This window comes from Andrographis paniculata, unplaced genomic scaffold (assembly GCF_009805555.1).
Source record: "Andrographis paniculata isolate CXL003 unplaced genomic scaffold, ASM980555v1 Contig59END, whole genome shotgun sequence".
Lineage (NCBI taxonomy): Eukaryota > Viridiplantae > Streptophyta > Magnoliopsida > Lamiales > Acanthaceae > Andrographis > Andrographis paniculata.
Genome location: NW_026137594.1, coordinates 4,264,886 through 4,283,510, shown reverse-complemented (window position 1 = coordinate 4,283,510; position 18,625 = coordinate 4,264,886). Strand labels below are relative to the sequence as shown.

Below are 18,625 nucleotides of genomic sequence, written 5' to 3'. Positions count from 1 at the left end.
CTCTTAAAATATTAAAAATATAGTATCATAAAAGGAAAATATACAAAATAGAGGAACTATATAGAATGTTCTAGAATTTATAGAAGAAAGACCTCTTGGTGGCCACGTGGCAGCATCTCTCTCCTACATAATAGCCACGTGAGAATGATGTAACGAATAAAAGCCACTCCAAAAAAAACTTCTCTAAATAACCATAACATAAATTACAGACAAAATATGGCTTTTTATGTGTACAAGGAATGAATAGGTAAGACAGTGAAATTTAAACATGTACTGTGGAACATAGTCTATGTTGTTTTTAAAGAACAATCTTTTTATTAGTAAAACAGATGAAAGTATATCGACAAGTTATATATACTTAAAATGGAAAGAACAAGATCAATACACAAATGAAGCTTTCAAATGGTAGCTTGAAACATGAAGCAGAAGAACCTTCATTTCCATTACTGGCCAAACCATCCTCGACGAGCTTCGCCGTCGCCGTTAGTCATCAGCTTGTCGAGGACAGCATTCAAATCTGCGGCCTGGCCACTTTCGGTTAGCTTTTGTACTGTTGCTCGCACTTGATCTCTCCGGAATCCCATGTTTGTAACCCTGTCGACAATGTCATCGACAGGGTTCCTGTTCCCAGAGCCACCTGATCCTGCCGACGCACTTACTGGGGAGGCTGTCGGCAAGGCCTGAGGTAATATTTGAGCAGTTGGTAGCCGTTGATGATAATCAGTTCCACCGCTCTGCTGCTGTGGCTTACTGTGTTGTCCTGGAGTGTTGCTGTAAGGATACGGCTCGCCATGACCTGACGATGGACCGAAGGAAGCTGAATAAGCTAGGCCGGGAGGCTCATGCATATTGTGGTTTGGTCGGTAGTACTGCTGGGGTTGAGGGGGCAATAGGTGAGGGCTGGGAGTGTACGTTTGAGAAAGTATATGGGATGTTTCTTCGGGTGGATGAGATAATTTTGGCTGAGGAAGGGTCGGGTTAAAAGATATGGGCGACGGGTGTGACTGATATTGGGGGTGTGGTGGAGGCATTTGGTACGATGGGATTGGGGTTTCTGGGGTCTGGTTAGGTGAGGGGTTGTAAGAATCGGGTTGCTGAGGTAACTGATTGGGGAGACGAGGTTGCGGGTTCTGCGGGGTAGGTGGTTGAGGCAGATTATATGAAATTGGGGTTGGCTGTGGTGGAGATACATTGGAGAAAGTTGTTCCTGTCTTGGTAGAATGGCTGGCTGCAATCTTCTTGCTTTCAGATTCTTGTTCTACTCTTGGAGCCCCAAGTTTAGTGATTTGTAGTCGAGCTTCTAATATCTCTTGCTTATCTTTGATAAACAGAACATCGGATTGCACCTGAAGATATGAATACGATGCAAGAAATGTGAGAAGTTAATGTAGTTCATGGAGATAAACAGAATAAGGAATCAACGCTAGAGGCTAAGGCTAATTACGAGCATGATATGGAATGCAACTATAGAGGAAACAGTGCATCGTCCAAAAGACACAAAGCAAGCAAGAACTTGAAAAGCAATGGACAAAAATTGAATTTGGAGTCTTGGCTTCCGGTCAATATGTGAAGTTGATCGGTGTTCTGTGGTACATTATTTTTGAAATCTCATATGACAGGTTAAGCATTTCACTGTCACCAATGCTGTAGTTTATTGTCGATTTAGAGTGTAAAGTTACCCTAAGAACAACACAAGCAAGCTTTAAGATATTTGATGATCTAAGTAACATGATTCCATTTAAAAAAGGCCAAATGATTAATCCAAAAATCAGTGTGTACGCCCCTGAGTTTCGGCAAGGACGAGCAGAATCATAAGATTGATACAAATCAAACACACAGATTTTCAACACACTAAATCAGCCAAATTACCATATTAATGACCACATCATACGAAATTGTAATGCTGCTCAAATATCATATGCCAAGATATAAGACATTGAAGGTACCTACCTCTCGAAGCATATTTTCCAGAAATCTTATTTTTCCATCAGTGTCTCCACGGTTGCTGCCGACAGACACCTTCAGATCATCTACCGAACTCTCAACGTTGCAGCTCCTTGTTTCCAACTGTGATAGTCGTGTGCTCACGCCGTCCAAAGCATGCACCAGATTATCCACATGTTTCTTCATTATCTGATCAATCTCTGAGGCCAAAGAAATGTCTAACTTGGGATTTTCATTCATCCCCGAAATGAATTTGGAATGTTTGTCTGCATCAACAGAACCATATTTCTGAAAAGAACACAAGAAAATCGTCATAAGATTGCATTTAAACTCACAGAAAAGATCACTCAATCCCCAAACTCTAATCAAAGAACTTATGAACAAACAACACCATCAACAAGAAAGGGTGAAAATAATCCAACGCAGCTTCCAGAAAACACATACTAATATTGTGAACTTCCAATAGCTTCCATTAAACCAATTCCCTGAGCTATACTCCTGACTATTGTCCATACAATCACTTAAATGATTGAACTCAAAATCAGAGGATAATCAGTAATTTAATTAAACATGGATCAACCAGCCAGACTTCAAATAATCAAGCCTGCCACAAGAAATAACGAAGCAAGATAAAAAGGAAATAATAAGCATATCGAAGCTAAAGGAACAAGGTATAACGAAATACTCTGAGTGGAGAGGCGTTGGTCTTGGGATCCATAGAATTCCAAGTCCTGTAGAGCGCACCATCGCCGACGGAATCGAAATTAGGGGAACGATCAGGCTGCGGAAACGTAAATGTAACAGCTGGTTGAATAGGCATAAGGTCGTAGCTCGGAAGCAAACCCCCTTTCTTCTCCGGCAAACTATTCACGAAATCAGTGAAGTCGTCGCTGCTTCTATCGTCTCTGCCCTTAACCGCATGGCTCTCCGCACTGGATAGATCCATTATCTGCTTGTCCATGTATTGCATAGTCGAGTTCATCACACCACCAGAATTCAAACCCAATTCAGCGTTATATATACACAGACCACTCTTGTTTGAAATTAAGGAGCGATCCTCTAAGAAGATTGTCGGCAGAAGAAGTCATCTCGACTCAGCACCCCATCTTACCTTCCTGGCTACGCCACGAAAATGGTGGCAATGGAATCGCAGTGTACCGCACGAAAGCGCAGTGAAAATGAGTTCATGGGCCGTAAAATGGACCGAATACAGCACTTTTTACAATCGAGGAATAGACAAAATGGCCTAAAATTCAGCACAATTTGTATTAATGGGCCCTATTAATGGCCCAAATATAAAATTTGTTTAAGAAATTTGGGATGTATTTTTTTTTTATAATTAATTAAGAAAAATTGAATTCATAATATAAAATTGGGTTTGTTCACCATTTTTATACAGATATATTAATTTTTGGCGTGCCGTACAAGAAATTGTGTAAAAAAATAAAATTAAATATTTTAAATTAAATATTTGATTCTTTTTAACAAGTATTTGAATTATTATTTTTTTTAATTTCTTAATTTGGTAAAATAATATTTTGTATTCTTTATTAATATTTTTAGGAATTTGCAATTTATTTTATTTTATTTTATTTTATTTTTAAATAGTTTTAGGGTATGTTTCTTTGAGTTTGAATTGGGACATTTTTTATTTTGATTTGATATTAAATAATATTTTATTAATATAGAATTCAAATGTTAAATTTTCAAAATTTTGGATAATAGTAAATTTACATTATATTTTGAAAGAAATTTGTATTCAATTTGAAATATATATATATATTGTAAGTAAATATTTAAAACTTTCTACGTAGACAAGAGCGTAAAGGAAAAGCATGAAATTTATTCATATCTCAATAATACTTGGAAGTTGGAAATACACGAAATATTGCTTCCCCTGAGTGATGACAATATATAGATAGGGAAGTCGTAGTTGATTGCATATTTAGGAAAGCCAAAAATAAAAAATAAAAATAAAAATAAAAATAAAAGGAGAAATTCCAAACAACCGGCGCCGTTCAATAATAAATTAGACGGAAAGAGACGGCGCCGTTTTGTAGTAAAATGCGCAAACGGCGCCGGCGTGATCAGAATGAATATTCGACGACGGACACGCCGGAGGAGCTGGGCCAGGGGACGTTCGTAATCACCATATAATTCTCGTACACGAATCTCACGCGCTCGCCGTTCACTCTGCAGCCGGCGGGTTTCTCGGAGGCGAACGCCCGCATCTCGCCGGAGCCCTTCACTCCGATTTGTACGGAATTGGCGCGATCGTTGAACACCATTGATTGAATCGCCCCGCCGGTGTTGAGCATGTTTACCAGGCCGATCGGAGCGAACTGAACGGAGGATTTGGGGAGAGATTTGACGGGGGAGACGGTTATGAGCTCGAAATCGAAGGGTTCGAGGGTGAGATCCACAGTGCCGAAGGGTTTGGAGAGGATGAGTTTCTTCTCCTTGAATAAGTACAGGGCGAAGGTCTGGACGCCTTCCACCGGAATCGGAGTTTTCCCCTGCTTCCACTCGATGTCGCCGGGGCCGGCGGTGGAGGAGACGACGCGAGAGTACTCGGCGAAGCATTTATTGCGGCGGTCCTCGGGGCTCCACCCGCCGCCTTGACAATTGAAAGCTCCGACGACTCCGGTGAACTGATTTCGCCCAAACAGAGAAAACAGATTAGCCATTGAATCAATGAATCGATTTCGAGGAAATTAGGGCAGATGATGCAGACCTTGTTGAGATTCCAGATTTTGAGCATGGTTTTGCCGTTGTGGAGAGGATTCTCGAAGAGGCAGTCGCGGCTGGGGAGAGCGTAGTAGTCGCAGCGGAGGATGGAGCCGTCGGGAAGGACGAGGCTTTTGAGGAGGTCGAAGTTGTGTTTTCCGACGGAGTCGCTGACGTAGATAGGGCCGCCGGAGATGGCGCGTGAGGCCGCGTGGAACTCGGCGCAGGGGTGGGTGGACTGGAACATGTCCCAGTCGGGATGGATGAAGTTGCCCATCCACAAGCTGTTGTAGGCGCAGTGAACCATGTGGCAGCCCTGCAACCAGAAGGTGCCGTTGGGGTCGCCGGAGGGATCAGTGCACCAGAAATCGTCTCCGACGCGGCCGAGGGAGATGGCCTCTGTGCCCAGGAACATGAAGTCGTTGCAGTGCTCCATGCTCGCGATTACGCCATTGCCATTGAAGTGCTTCTTCGTCGAGTTCGACAGTGCTTTGTAGTAAGCCTTTGCTAGCTCCACTCTGCCGCCATAGTCCTCGCACAGCATTTCCAGAAGCTGAGAAGAAAAATGGAGATTAATGAGGGTTTTACCATTAATGGAGATTGTTGAGATGTTTGAAGAATTGATTGCTTACGTGGATGACATCCACTTTGACGCCATCGATTCCGACAGATTCCAGATGGGAGTGAAGACCCTCGTACATTTGGTCGACGAATTCAGGCGGGACGAGGCCGACTCCATTGTTGACGATCTTATCGACCGCAAGGTCTTCCATGGTGGTTTTGAGCCCGGGGGTTAAAACGGGCTGGATTACTTCGGATTCGGGTATGCCCGGGACGCCGGGTCGGAGCCCGCCCCAGTAGCCGCATAAAGCGTGCCAAACGTAGACGTAGTCGACGGTGTTGAAGGTCTCCTTCATGTCGCGGATGAAGGCGCCCATGCCGGTATTCGGGCCCGGGCCGGACTTGTTTGGGCTGACGTACTCCCGGAACTTGTAGTTCTCCTCGAATTTGATGAGGCGGCAGGGCATCTGCTCGCCGGCGGAGGTCCGGTTCATGCCCTCGGAGGTGATGGGGTCGTCGTCGTGGCAGATGGACTGCCAGCCGTCGTCGATGAGGACGAGGCCGGGGGGGCAGCCGCCGTCGACGAGGCCTTTGACGCCGGCCCAGACGCCGTGGGGTTGTACGGTCAGGTAGAAGGCGTCCCAGGTGCACCACCCGAACTTGTCGACAATCCCCGGCGGCGACTTCTCGTCGAGGAGGCGGAACGTGCCGAGGTGGTGGCGGGCGACTTTGATGGCGTCTTTGACGAGGGTGAACGGGTCGTCGCCGGCGTGGAGGTACAGCGCCGACCGGAAGGACGCCGCCGTGACCTTGGTGGAGCTGCTCTCGACGCAGACGTCGATGAAGTCGGCCGGGCCGGGCTGGAGGGAGGCCCGGAATGGGCCCTCGATGATGGGGAGGAAGACGACGTAGGGGCGGGCGCCGTCGCCGGAGTTTTCGAGGACGAGGATTTGGGTCTCGCGCTCGAGGTCGGAGCCGGTGGAGCCGGTCCAGTGGGTGGTCCACCAGACCTTGAACCGGAAAATGGACATGAACCGGATGCCGGTGAGTTTCCCGATGGAGACGACGTGGTGGCTGGCCGGCTCCTTGGCGTCGAAGCCGACGAAGCAGCCGGAGGAGACGGCGGCGGCGGTGACGTTGGCGGGGACGTCGGTGAGGAAGATTTGGCCGTTGGCGGTGAAGTTGGAGCCGTCGAGAGATATTGTAGGAGTGGCGACGGCGTCATCGCTCAAAACGGCGCCGTTTGAGGCCCCCTTGCTGAAACTTGGAGCCATAGCTATCGCAGCTGTAAGTTGCTGAGAAGTAAATATAAATATATATAAATATATAATATATGTATGTGTGTGTATGTAATTGGAAATGCAGAGGTAATAGTGGTGGTGAGGGAGGAGAGGGGTGAGTGGGGTTTATATAGTGCTACAATGGAATCTATTATGTAAAAAAGATGACATGTATCTTTCTTTGGTTAATGGTTACGATACAGAATCTTTTTATGGCTAAGCTTAATGTGGGAAGTTTTTACCGATGGAGTTTTAATTTAATTATATAAAGTAAAAAAAAAGGGGTTTTGATCTATATATGGATCCATGAGTTTCTGTTGATATGTGATGTAATAATAGTTGTGGATTTCATGTGCTAAATTTCATGAAACATTCCCGTGTCTTTATTCATTAATTGCACCGCTAGCTTGTTATGCCTTTGTGGCATCGATTTTATTTAAATAAAATAATAAATTTATTTATTTTATTTAACGCGTGGGAATCCGCAGCCGCTATGCGCACCGGGTAAATCTCTGGCCGGAGAGTTTGAATCCATGACCTTACGATCACAAATACATGTCTCTGTTTATATATGCATTTATCATTTATATAATTATCAGAGACCATCGTGTAACATTGAATTTTAAAATTCTAACGATATACTAATAACATGTGTTAACAATCCATGCGCATCATTTATATTAATATAAGATAAATATAATATATGAAATAACAATACACATATATTTTAAGTATGAATATATAGCAAATGTTTTTATTTCACTCAACTTGTACGGTGTAAAATAAAGACACGTATCAGTAGTATATTTTATTTGTGCTGATTTGAATATTGTTGATATTTTCAAATTAGCACGATAATCATTCACTTATTATTATTAAAAGATATTACATTTTTTTATTATTATTCAAAATATCATATAAATTATTCAAATTTTTTACACCCTCTTCCTCCTCCAACACTTTTAAAAATCAAAACTTCAGTTACAATGCAAATTGGTTATTTGAGAACTTAGTATGGATTATGTTTAATAAGAATATCTATCTCCAAAGTAGTTTGCAATAAAAATAGTTTTGGTGAGAGGAATGGCAAGTATGGAAAAAGGAATATTTGCATTATTAATAAATTAATCAAAAGTAGATTCTGAATCAACAGAATAAATGATGTTATGATGCATGAAGAACTAGTGTCTTTATTTATTTATTTATTCATTTATTTTAATCAGTATATATATATATATATAGTTGCAGTTGGCAGTTGCTAAGTGGTATGGAATCAATTTCTTCTTTCAATAATTGTATATATGTAGTAAAATTTATTCACAAAGATTCATTTTTAAGAAATATAAAGGTTTGTGGGATGCATTGCAGCATATATATATATAGATATGGCTAGAAATGAATCAATACTTTTCTTTATAATAAAAATGTAATAATAGCTACAAATTATATGCAGCCTTATATATATTGGTTAACATTTATTATTGCATACACAAAAGAAATTAAGAAGCATATATTAGGACTTGTTTTTATATATATATATATAAATTGAAAATATAAAATTAATTAAGCACACTGGGAAGTGCACAATCTCCATCCATTCCTTCTGCATGATTATAATTAGGTTCGGCAGGAGTTTATTCACCTTGCACTTATTGAATAGCAGCTTGCAGATTTTCATTTTATTCAAATATATATATATATATATTACTTGAAATTTAATCAATAAAAATAATTGGAAATATTTATATGTGTAGATGGGTGACTGCTTCGTAAGTAAGAAAGCATCCATCACTTTATACACATAGCACATACATATATTCATATGTAACTTTCTAAAAAATGAATTGAGAATCTTATCAAAATGAATTACATTGATTTATTTCGATTTTTTTTATTTTTCTTTAATTTTCCAAAATATTAAGACACGCACATATATATATATATATACATACATGATGTTGGGAATGATGAATATATATGATGAAAAAAAGTCCAAACCCTTTTAATCTTATCATTTCAACATTCCCACAAAAATCCAAATGTAATACCCAATAAAGTATTCTAATTCTCATTCCTCATTCCCATTCTTATATATATTTATTCACCCTTCACCTCATCATCATCATCTTCTCCTCTATTTTCTTCTCAATTATATGAGTGTATATATACATATAGTATATATGTATATGTATGTATATGTTCAATCTCTCTTTAGTATATATTCAAAGGATATACTACTATATATATATATAATGTTGGCCTTAAATTCGCTCAAAACCGAACATCAGCAATATCCTAACATAAAAAACACTCGCTCAAAACCGAACATCAGCAATATCCCAACATAAAAAACACGCACAACAGCAACAAACTTAAAAAGTCAACACCGAAAAATTTCTCAGCACAGATTAGTTGTTCGTTGGACGATCGAACTGCGAATGAACATTCTGGTGACGAAAAACATTAGAAACACAACGAAATGATAACCCAGTTTGGCTGCACCAGCCTACATCTGGGGGTTCCAACCCAGACAAAACTCAATGTTGAAAACATTAAAGCACAAGATGTGTGAATACAATTGAGCTACGCAATCTATCTACCAATTTCTTGACGATTTCTCGTACTCAACCTATCTCACACACCCCTCACCCTCAATTCTTTCTATATCTGCCCTAATCTATCTTTTCTCAACTCTATATACTATATAGAAGCTCTATATCCAAATTTAATAATATTCACTCTAACAAACTCAACAAGAATAGAATCTATTTTTCCACTATTTCTCCTTATATCCACAAAGGTTGTTACATCCAATATTTGTTATTTTTACACATGGATTGGGAGACCAACGAACTTTCTCGATCTGATCCATTCGTTTGAGTCATCATTGGATTGATCAATTTAGGTCATTTTCTTGTTTGATTAGGCTCAAGAGAAATTGAGTCTCGTCTGTCAATCACTATTCGTCTGTTGTTCGGACCATCTGCAAACAGCATCAACCAAAATCCAAAAACAAATACAATCTACGTTCAACATATAATACTACTATCTTAATTAACTCCACTTCACCTACATATTTACATACGACAGTATACTATTGATATATAACATTCAGTACCAAATTGAATAGCACACGATGAACTATAAAAAAATATATGATATTACTATAGAAAGTACATCATTTATATTAATATAATACATAAACTAAAGAGTCTATAACATATTTTTATAGACAAAAACTAAGAGTTCATAACATACTTTTACATAGCACACATCTTAAAAATATGAACAAATAGCACTAAGGATGAGAATCATATGGACTTTTAATATGTATTGTGTTGATTTTCCCAAATCAACAAGATAAACGAATTGTGGGTATTATATATATATATATATCAATAATTAGTGCAATTTTTTTTTTAAATGAAAAATTCGCAATCGCTATCCGAAAATGCGGCGCTGTGTGTGTTTGGTTTTACTTTGAATATTTGAGTGGATTAATTAATAATGATCGTACATATATATATATATCAAACAATATCAAACAATGAAGTAACATCGATCAGCCAAATGTTACTTACTAATTAGTGATATAGGCATCCCTTTGGTAATTGCTAGCTAGTCATATTATATAATCATATCATATCATAACAACAAAATCGATAATGATATTACTATTATCCCCTGTTGTTCTTTTCACCGTTAGATTATATTATATTAAAATAAATAAATAAAATAAGCAAGTAATGCTTGATTATGACAAGCGCAACCAATAATTACAAAAATAAATAGTAGAATATATATAATAATGCAAAGATGGAAAAGTTATTCTATAACAGTTATAATTATAATAATTATAATTATACTATGCATTTAGATTTTGAGCTGTTAACGATCCAATCCGAGCCGAGCCAAATTTTAAGTGTTCGTTAACATTCGCGAACAAGGCTCGTGTTCGTTCGTTAAACTTTCGAACTCGTTCGTAGTGTTCGAGCTCGGCTCATTAAGAATTTTTTTTGTTTGAGCTCGTGTTTGTGTTCGGCTCGTTTAGGCTCGATTAAACTCGTTCGAGTTCGTTCGAGCTTGTTTCTTTTATTTTTTTAAAATTTATATATAAATTATAAAGGAAATTTAAAATTATTTTATTTATATAATTTAAATTAATATTTTATTTATTTATAAATTATAATTTTATATGTATATATAATATTTATAATAAATATATATTATTTAAATGAACGTTCGTGAATAAAGCCCGGGTTCGTTCATTAACCAAACGAATCTGTTTACATTGTTCGACTTAGCTCGCTAACGTTCGCGAACGATTTTAACTAAATCAAATCGAACCGAATTCACGAACGGCTCACTTCGTTTAACAAGTCTTTATGTATTATACAAAAAGAATGAAAAGCGTTAAGAAGTAGTTGCTCTTTGATTGTGGAGCGTTGGATATATATATACATATGCACATTAGCCATTCCCACCAACCTACAACATAAATAAACCTCCAACACGTGGACGCTGCTCCGAAAGCCTTATTTAATTAAGTAATTATTAGACATGACAACAATAATAATCACATGATATTTTTATTTTTTATTTTTAAAATCATGTATTTTAATATTATAACTAAATATTGTACTCCCTCATGTAATATGGATGCATGATTGTAGACACGAAAATTTAGATAAAGTATAATTAGTAATTAATTAAGAAATATATTAATAAAAATAATTATTATTTAGTAAAAATAATTATAGATTAAAATTAAGATTAAGATAATTTAATTAAGATTAAAAAAATTAAATTTTAAATTTTAAAATATGATTAAAGTGTATAATTAATTTTTTTTTAAAAAAAGAACAAATTATGTAGAAACTGACGAAAATTAAAAATATGAACAAATTATATGGAAATGAGAGGACAATGAATTAGTTCCACAATTAAAATTAGAAATTGATAGAAAGGATCCTCGTACACTGAAATTCATGGCAGATAAATACCAAATTTAGCTATAATTTTAAAATAATCATCAGATAAATGTCCACGTGTAATCCGTACAATCCTTGACTTGCCACGTCACATTATATACCTAAGAATTATTTCTGCCAATTTTTATTTTTATTTTATTTTTTGAGAGACTAATACAATTAAACTGTAATTATGATTCTTACCAAAATTTTTGTAAACATAAAAGGGTCACGTATGGAATTAAAAAATAATAATAATAATAATTTTCAAGCAATCAACAACAATATTGGTGACGCTAATCAGTTCATTATGATTTCCAAAAATCCATATATTATATAGTATTATCATAAATGCTGCAAAAAATCAGCACCATCTTGGTTTTTGACATGAACACGTATTACAGTGAATTATATAGTACGCTAAAATCAATTGTAGTACAAGACTGTAGCATGTGGTGTTAGATCATATGTTGTATTTGTATTTATATCAATACTATAGCATGTGTTTTTTTTTTTTTTTTTTTTCATGTGATGTATTTGTATTATATTAATTATATACTTCAGCACTTTAGTCGCCGCCGGATATATAATTGTATTTGTCATTGTAAGGAATGGATGGAGGGGCAAATAATAAATAGTACTCGTTCGTCCGCCAAATTTATTCTTATTTTTCTTTTTAGTCCGTCCACTAAATTTATTCCATTACTAATTTTGACAAATTTAACAAATCAATCTTTAATTATTATCCTCCATTCAACACTTATTTACAATAAATACCACTAATTTTATTACATTTTCTCTTTTTTATTTACTTTATTTTTTAACTAATTTTTCAAAAATACCCTCAACTGACTATCACTTTTTCAATAAAATATTTATTTTTCTTTCATATTTTTCGTGCCAAGCCAAAGCCCAGACTACTGATAATGGACGGAGGGAGTAATTAATTGGAGGAGATTCTATAGCTTATCGGAAGGTGCAAATTAAATAAAAAAAAAAGGAAAAGAAATGAAAAGGGAAAAAGAGTAAATGAGAAAGGAAGTATATACTACAACTACTTTGTTAGAGGATACTCAACAAATGAATGAGATTCGCATTCAATAATAATAATAATAACAAACTTATTCTTGCAGCAACACGTACACTTGCATGCATGCACGCTTTGCTTGCTTGGTGGCGAAGCATTCCATTGTCAATTTTATTATTATTATTTTGCAATTTCAAAAATTCATGGACACCAGCAAACTAACTATACTACTATCTACTTATCTCTATGGATTCCATCTACACGAATATTTTATTTTATTTTATTTCAGTCCACCCACACCACCATCCAATATAATGTTATACATACCAATTGACCACAAAATCGAATTAATACCATTTGATAATGATACCTATTCGGGCAAAATTGCCCATTACTTCCATGTAGTTTCGAAACTCGGCGTAAATTTCTCTTCTACTTTAAAAATTGCATGACGTCCCCTTATACTTTAAAAAATATTGCATGAAACCACTTTATGGTTTCGAAACTCCACATAAATCCTCATTTTACTTTAAAAAATTGCATGACGCTCACTTATACTTTAAAAAATATTACATAAAACCACATGTCATGCAAAACATATAGATAGGAAATCATCTTCTTATCACACGACGAAAGTTTCGTGGTGGTGGAGTTTCATGCAACGTTTTTTAAATTATAAGGGAATACCATGCAATTTTTAAAGTACAGAGAGATTTTACGCTGGATTTCGAAACCACAGGGAGTTATAAGCAATTTTACCTACCTATTGGTCACCACACCCCTCAAGAATCATCTCATTCATCTTACAACTTACTACTTCATTTCACTATAACATAAGGATCAAAGGATTGTTTGAGTTGTTCTAATTTTGTAACTTCAAAAAAAAGTAAAAAATTAAGAGAATTAGAATCTTTTTCTAGGATATGCTAAAAGCCATCATCTCATTGTTAATCTAAGCAGGAAAGAAGCGCTAGAAAATCAAGAATAATATATAATACAATATTAATGACAAAAAGGTGAAGCATATCATGATCCTTCTAGTTCTACTACTATAATAATTTTGGATTATTAACTGCCATAACTATATATGCATTATATAACGATGCACACAGATGCCATTACTTTTTATATATATATTGTATGACTTTCTACTTTACCCGTGGAATGAAATCTCTCACAAATTCAGATATTCTGCAGGTCAGTAGATGATTCGATGTTCCTCCCCAATTATTAGCTAACTATGCTGTATCCGATTGATCTTTGCTTGAAATTTCCAAAGCAGACTGCAACCACAGATAAAAGTAGAATGAATGTGATACCAAATGGAAAATAACAAAAAAGATGAAAATGGTAACAGAATGAACTGATTCACCGTGTTAAGAAGCCGCAGGGCAGCAGGACGAGTAAATTTCCTCGCAAAAAGGAAGCATTTAGAGGGTTTACCCTTGCTAGTGCACCATTCTCTTCTGTACTCCGTTTCGAAGTAGATGTTATCTATATCCTGTGTGCGCAAGTAAGCATATTCACATATAATATATAAACCTTTTAACTCTATTTCTGGTAGAATTTGAGTGATAATAGCTTCGGGAAATGATTATGGTCACGTTTAGTTTCTTGAGAGTGAATAAGGTAAATATATATAGTTGTATATGATCTTCCCACCATGATGGTGACTTCTCCTAATGAAATGATTCAAAGTATAGCTTCGACACAAATTGCAGTGTATATTCTAAAGTATGCCATCAGAAATATCAGAATGTAGAGATAGTTTGAAAATCTAGATCGGAAAAATGAGTACCTTGATGGATTTGATGAGTGCAGGTGTAGCATCAGCCAACTTGTAAGTTGCGGGATGCCATCCTTTCCTTTTAGGATCTCTGGAAGATGAGAGATCCCACGAGCTGTGAGTGAGGGACCTTCTAGTAATTTCGCCTTCCACGCCTTTTTGCTGAGTGTACAAAGACAGTCAGTAGACATTGTTAATATCATGATGGATAGGATATATTGGTTGAATGAAAATGTGCTCAGGCAGGCTTAAGAAGAATTGTGTACATACTGCCAGCAATGTCTGGACATAATGTTCGTCTGGTATACAGTTATGTTCCTTCGATGTATCGGCCGGCTACAAATAAGAGAAAATACACAAATATAGTAAATCAAGGTCATGGCAATATATATATATATCATAGGAAAGGAGGAAAAAAGGAGAAAGAACACTTACTATTGGACGGTCGCGCCAAAATTCAGGTAGAGATTTTCTCTGTTTCAGGGAGAAGGGGAAAGTTTTACCACAGTATTAAAATAAATGATGCTTGGAAAAGATACACATATGATACGAAAACACAGCCACACATGCATATATGGCGTCATCTCTTTCATATGCATTCTTGCATGAATTATAACAGAAATGAGTGTACTTCACGTTAAGCATAGCATGTCAAACGCCTAAGTTCATCAGCTTAGGATGTTGAAAACTCATAATTAAGGGTAGGTGTTTGGACTCATGACCAAAGTAGAATCACAATGTGTCATTTCATCATTGAAGAAATTAGAGGCACCCACCGGAATATCACATGTGTTCTTTTATCAAACTTCACCAAATTTTTATAATTTTTTTTTCCCCCAAAAACATCAAATCAAACACTTATTTTTTATTTTCATTTTCTAGATTATACTATATCAATTTTACATTAAAAATATCACATCAATACATTCTTATATCACATCGTACAACTATTCCAACATAAATTTTTTACTATTTAAATCCCAAACTAAAATCCAAACCCCCAAACAAATACACTCGAATTTAGCATCAGAATAAAGCCATAAACATAAAGTGTAGCACCTTCCACATACAAGCAATAGAAACACTTGCATTAACAAGGCTGTCACACCGCCGGGGGGGGGGGGGGGGGTGTGAGAATTTACTAAGGCAGAGTGTTACATCACCATAATTACAGCAAGAAGTAGAAAGTAAGTTATAGGCACTTGCCTTGCAATGCAACTGAAACATAGGAAAGACAGATTCATCCTCAACTACAATCCTTGCATGCTTTCTAGTCAGAACAACCCACTGCACGTAGACAATAAAAACAGGGAAGATTTTATTTCTTTGTTCTGTTCTCGTTTTCATATTTTCATCTGTGGGTGAAAAGACATTGTCCAAACTAGTCCAAACCAGGGAATAGCAAGAGAAAGAGTTACCTGAGATCCTTTCCTCCAGTTCTCAACTGGAATCGTTGGGTGCATTCTTGGATTGTAACGACTTTCTTTCTTATCAGCAAAGCTTTTGGCACAAATAGACCAAGAAGTTTCCATGAGCTAAATAGATACTACACAAGTATGTAAACATTCCTAGCAGTTTTAGTTTTCTTTATTAAATCAAACACTTATTTTCATTTTTTATATTATACTAAAAATCAATTCTACATTCAAAATATCACATAAGACATCATACAGCTATTCTAATTCAATTTTTTTACTATTAAAATCTCAACCCAAAATCTAAAACCCCAAACAAACACACCCTAGTTTTCGAACGTCAGGGACTGCTATAGGGTAACAATGAAGCCTCCAATACCTGTCCACGAAGCTACTTGAGGTAGACATTATGTAGTCATATGTGTAGCTGAAATTATACAAAGGTATGCAACTGCAAATAGGGAAAAACAATAAAAAAGCACATCAATCACAAATATTATAAATGAACAGAAAATGCAGGAAATAAAAAAACCAGTATATATTAATCTTAGATAAAAGGTAAGAAGTCAAGGGGGATCTTAAAACTCTCGAACCACTGAAACAAATGCTTACCTGTCTGAGACAAAAACAAACCGACTGTTAAAAGGATCCATCAGTGCATGCTGAAGCAAAATGCGCTCTGCTTTGATCATGCTTGCTTCTCCCCATTCTACCTAATAAAGGAACACTTGCCAGTGATTACTTGAAGAAATGACAAGAATGGTTAGGTTTTAATGTTCTGACATAAAGTAACAGGTGGAAGCAATGCAAATATCATATTATGAGGAAAATACACTGCCTCCTTTTCATTTTAAGTTAATTGTATAACACTTAACAATATAGTAGTACAAGTTTTGATACTTTAGAACAAAACAGGTGCAATCTAAGCCAAAAAAATTTCACCTGTATGCTATTGTTTATCTGACAGTTTAAGAAAAATTCTGATCTTGTTGTTGCTTGGGTCAGCAAGAACCCAGGCCTTGAATGGACATAGATAGAAAATCTGTTCTCAGTATCGCCCTGAAAAACAACACAATGGTTCAGTTGATACATGAAAAGATCCCTAGAAAATGATTCACAGAAATCCACCTGCAGGGTCTGAAAAAATAGTGCTACAAAGTTTCAATTCAAAATTTTATTATTCAAATCAAAACCCTCAAACAAAACACTGATGGACAACTGGCAAAACTAGAAAGGACAATCTAACACTTTATTTAGATCTCTGAATGTTATAATGAATTCACCAAATAGATTCATGAGAAAGGTCAACTTAGATTAAATTCATGAAGAACTTGCTAATGAATCGAACCCATCAATGCCAGAATCAGTTAAAAGAAAATGGCAAATAAATGGTCCCCAGAAAACAGCCAGTTTCCATGTCGGGTTCATACTGGGAAAAGAAAATTCTAAAGAGTAATACAATGACAACACGAACCAATCAATGCATCAATGATATTCGTGTTGAAGTTGACAATTAGCTGGCCTTCTATATAAAACTGGTTTTGCAAGCTCGGTGGAAATGCAAGAATACAATAGAGATATTTAATTATATACTTCACTATCCAGGAAAAAGTAAAAGCAACTTAAATATTGTATTGCAAGTGTTAACTAACAATAAGATTAATTAATATGCAACGGCAACATAAAAGGAAATTGATCAATTTTTTCTATCACGCAAACAGATGCCCAAGATCAAACCAAAAATAGCAAAGTGACATTTAATGCAATAAGTGAAGTTAAATCGGTTTCCAAAATTGCCATAGCAACAAAATTTTAGAAAGATAGACCAAGCAGTTACCTGGAAAAATACATCCCACACCATATCTAGTGGAATCCGATTCCGAGCAATAAAAAGAAAAGCAATTTTCGGCTTTAGCAAAGGAGGAGATATTAACATCAATGTTCTGACTCTACTGTACTGCGATTCCATCAATCCGATGGTTGCTAGACAAAATACAAGTAAAACCACAGCGAGAAATTTTCTCCTCCATGAAAGGTGAAATTTCTGAGAATTCGACCTCCGCTTCATCCGCACTAGAAATAATCCAACCCAATGCCTTCAAGCATCTCAAAACCACTACATTCTACAATAACATATCCACAGTGCATTTCCGTTCACCAACGTCGATCACACGGCGCTTTTTCACCCACACACATGGCAGCTGCTCTAGTTCCACTCGATCTACGCCCAAATTCACTCCCAAAGACCTCCAAACACACGGAAAAAACTCCAAAACTCGCCCAAACCACTACAATCTCCCCAAGTCATCTCCAGTTACCACACATAAACAACATCCGCTCGCACAAAAATCGATGACCATCTCCGAAACGCACATCCGAAAGCTCGATCAACCTCCAAACCACGCAAACCAAAACTCCTCCGCACCATCCAGAGACCAGAAGAGAAGAAGACTTGGCTTGGAGAGTGAGAAAGTATGAATGGAAAGGAAGCAACAAGATTGTGTGCGGTGTCGGCTTTTAATAGCACACCGCACCTCCCTTGCGTTGCGTACCCTTTAAATGTCGCTCCTTTAAATGCGAACCCGAACCCGAACCCTAACCCGACCCGAGTGGAATGATTATTCTAATTATCATAGGCGCATGTGATGTGTGCCCGTTGCCCCGTTGATCGACCTGTCCTCTGCAGGCTTTTTTGGTTTTATATATATTTATTTATTTATTGGGATACCAAATATAAAGCATGTGTCTAATTCCCACAAGGCTAGATGAGATGTTGCATCAAGCACTAGATTTAGATGTGCAATACTACCATATTAGTTAGAAAAGAAATTTTTAATTATTCGTTAGCAACCAACTTGTGACGATTCTTTATTTCTCAATCCCCAATGCAAATAAAGTGAAAAATAAAATACAAA

General features: G+C 36.7%; 3 protein-coding genes across 4 annotated transcripts; all 3 read right to left on the bottom strand.

Moving 5' to 3' along the window:
* Positions 1 to 168: 168 nt before the first annotated feature.
* On the bottom strand, positions 169 to 3,113 carry LOC127258315 (uncharacterized). 2 transcript variants are annotated; one of them, XM_051285114.1, is made up of 3 exons: positions 2,389 to 2,607; positions 1,951 to 2,232; positions 169 to 1,346 (listed from the first exon to the last, which is right to left on the bottom strand). In XM_051285114.1, the coding sequence occupies exons 1-3, from the start codon at positions 2,455 to 2,457 to the stop codon at positions 444 to 446; spliced, it is 1,254 nt and encodes a 417-aa protein (XP_051141071.1). In that variant the 5' UTR covers positions 2,458 to 2,607; the 3' UTR covers positions 169 to 443. The 2 variants fall into 2 exon arrangements, with proteins under 2 accessions (XP_051141071.1, XP_051141070.1); XM_051285113.1 differs by lacking the exon at positions 2,389 to 2,607 and adding an exon at positions 2,630 to 3,113 and having other exon boundaries at positions 177 to 1,346.
* A 654-nt stretch (positions 3,114 to 3,767) lies between these two features.
* On the bottom strand, positions 3,768 to 6,625 carry LOC127258172 (probable galactinol--sucrose galactosyltransferase 5). Its single transcript, XM_051284901.1, has 3 exons — positions 5,304 to 6,625; positions 4,679 to 5,224; positions 3,768 to 4,595 (listed from the first exon to the last, which is right to left on the bottom strand). Exons 1-3 carry the CDS (start codon positions 6,504 to 6,506, stop codon positions 4,032 to 4,034), a joined length of 2,313 nt encoding a protein of 770 aa, XP_051140858.1. The 5' UTR covers positions 6,507 to 6,625; the 3' UTR covers positions 3,768 to 4,031.
* Positions 6,626 to 12,699: 6,074 nt separating this feature from the next.
* Positions 12,700 to 18,249, bottom strand: LOC127258552 (glycosyltransferase BC10-like). Its single transcript, XM_051285426.1, has 11 exons — positions 17,548 to 18,249; positions 16,653 to 16,769; positions 16,323 to 16,423; positions 16,090 to 16,161; positions 15,714 to 15,795; positions 15,502 to 15,582; positions 14,731 to 14,769; positions 14,566 to 14,631; positions 14,308 to 14,457; positions 13,882 to 14,010; positions 12,700 to 13,792 (listed from the first exon to the last, which is right to left on the bottom strand). The coding sequence occupies exons 1-11, from the start codon at positions 17,776 to 17,778 to the stop codon at positions 13,748 to 13,750; spliced, it is 1,113 nt and encodes a 370-aa protein (XP_051141383.1). The 5' UTR covers positions 17,779 to 18,249; the 3' UTR covers positions 12,700 to 13,747.
* Between the last annotated feature and the right edge of the window lie 376 nt (positions 18,250 to 18,625).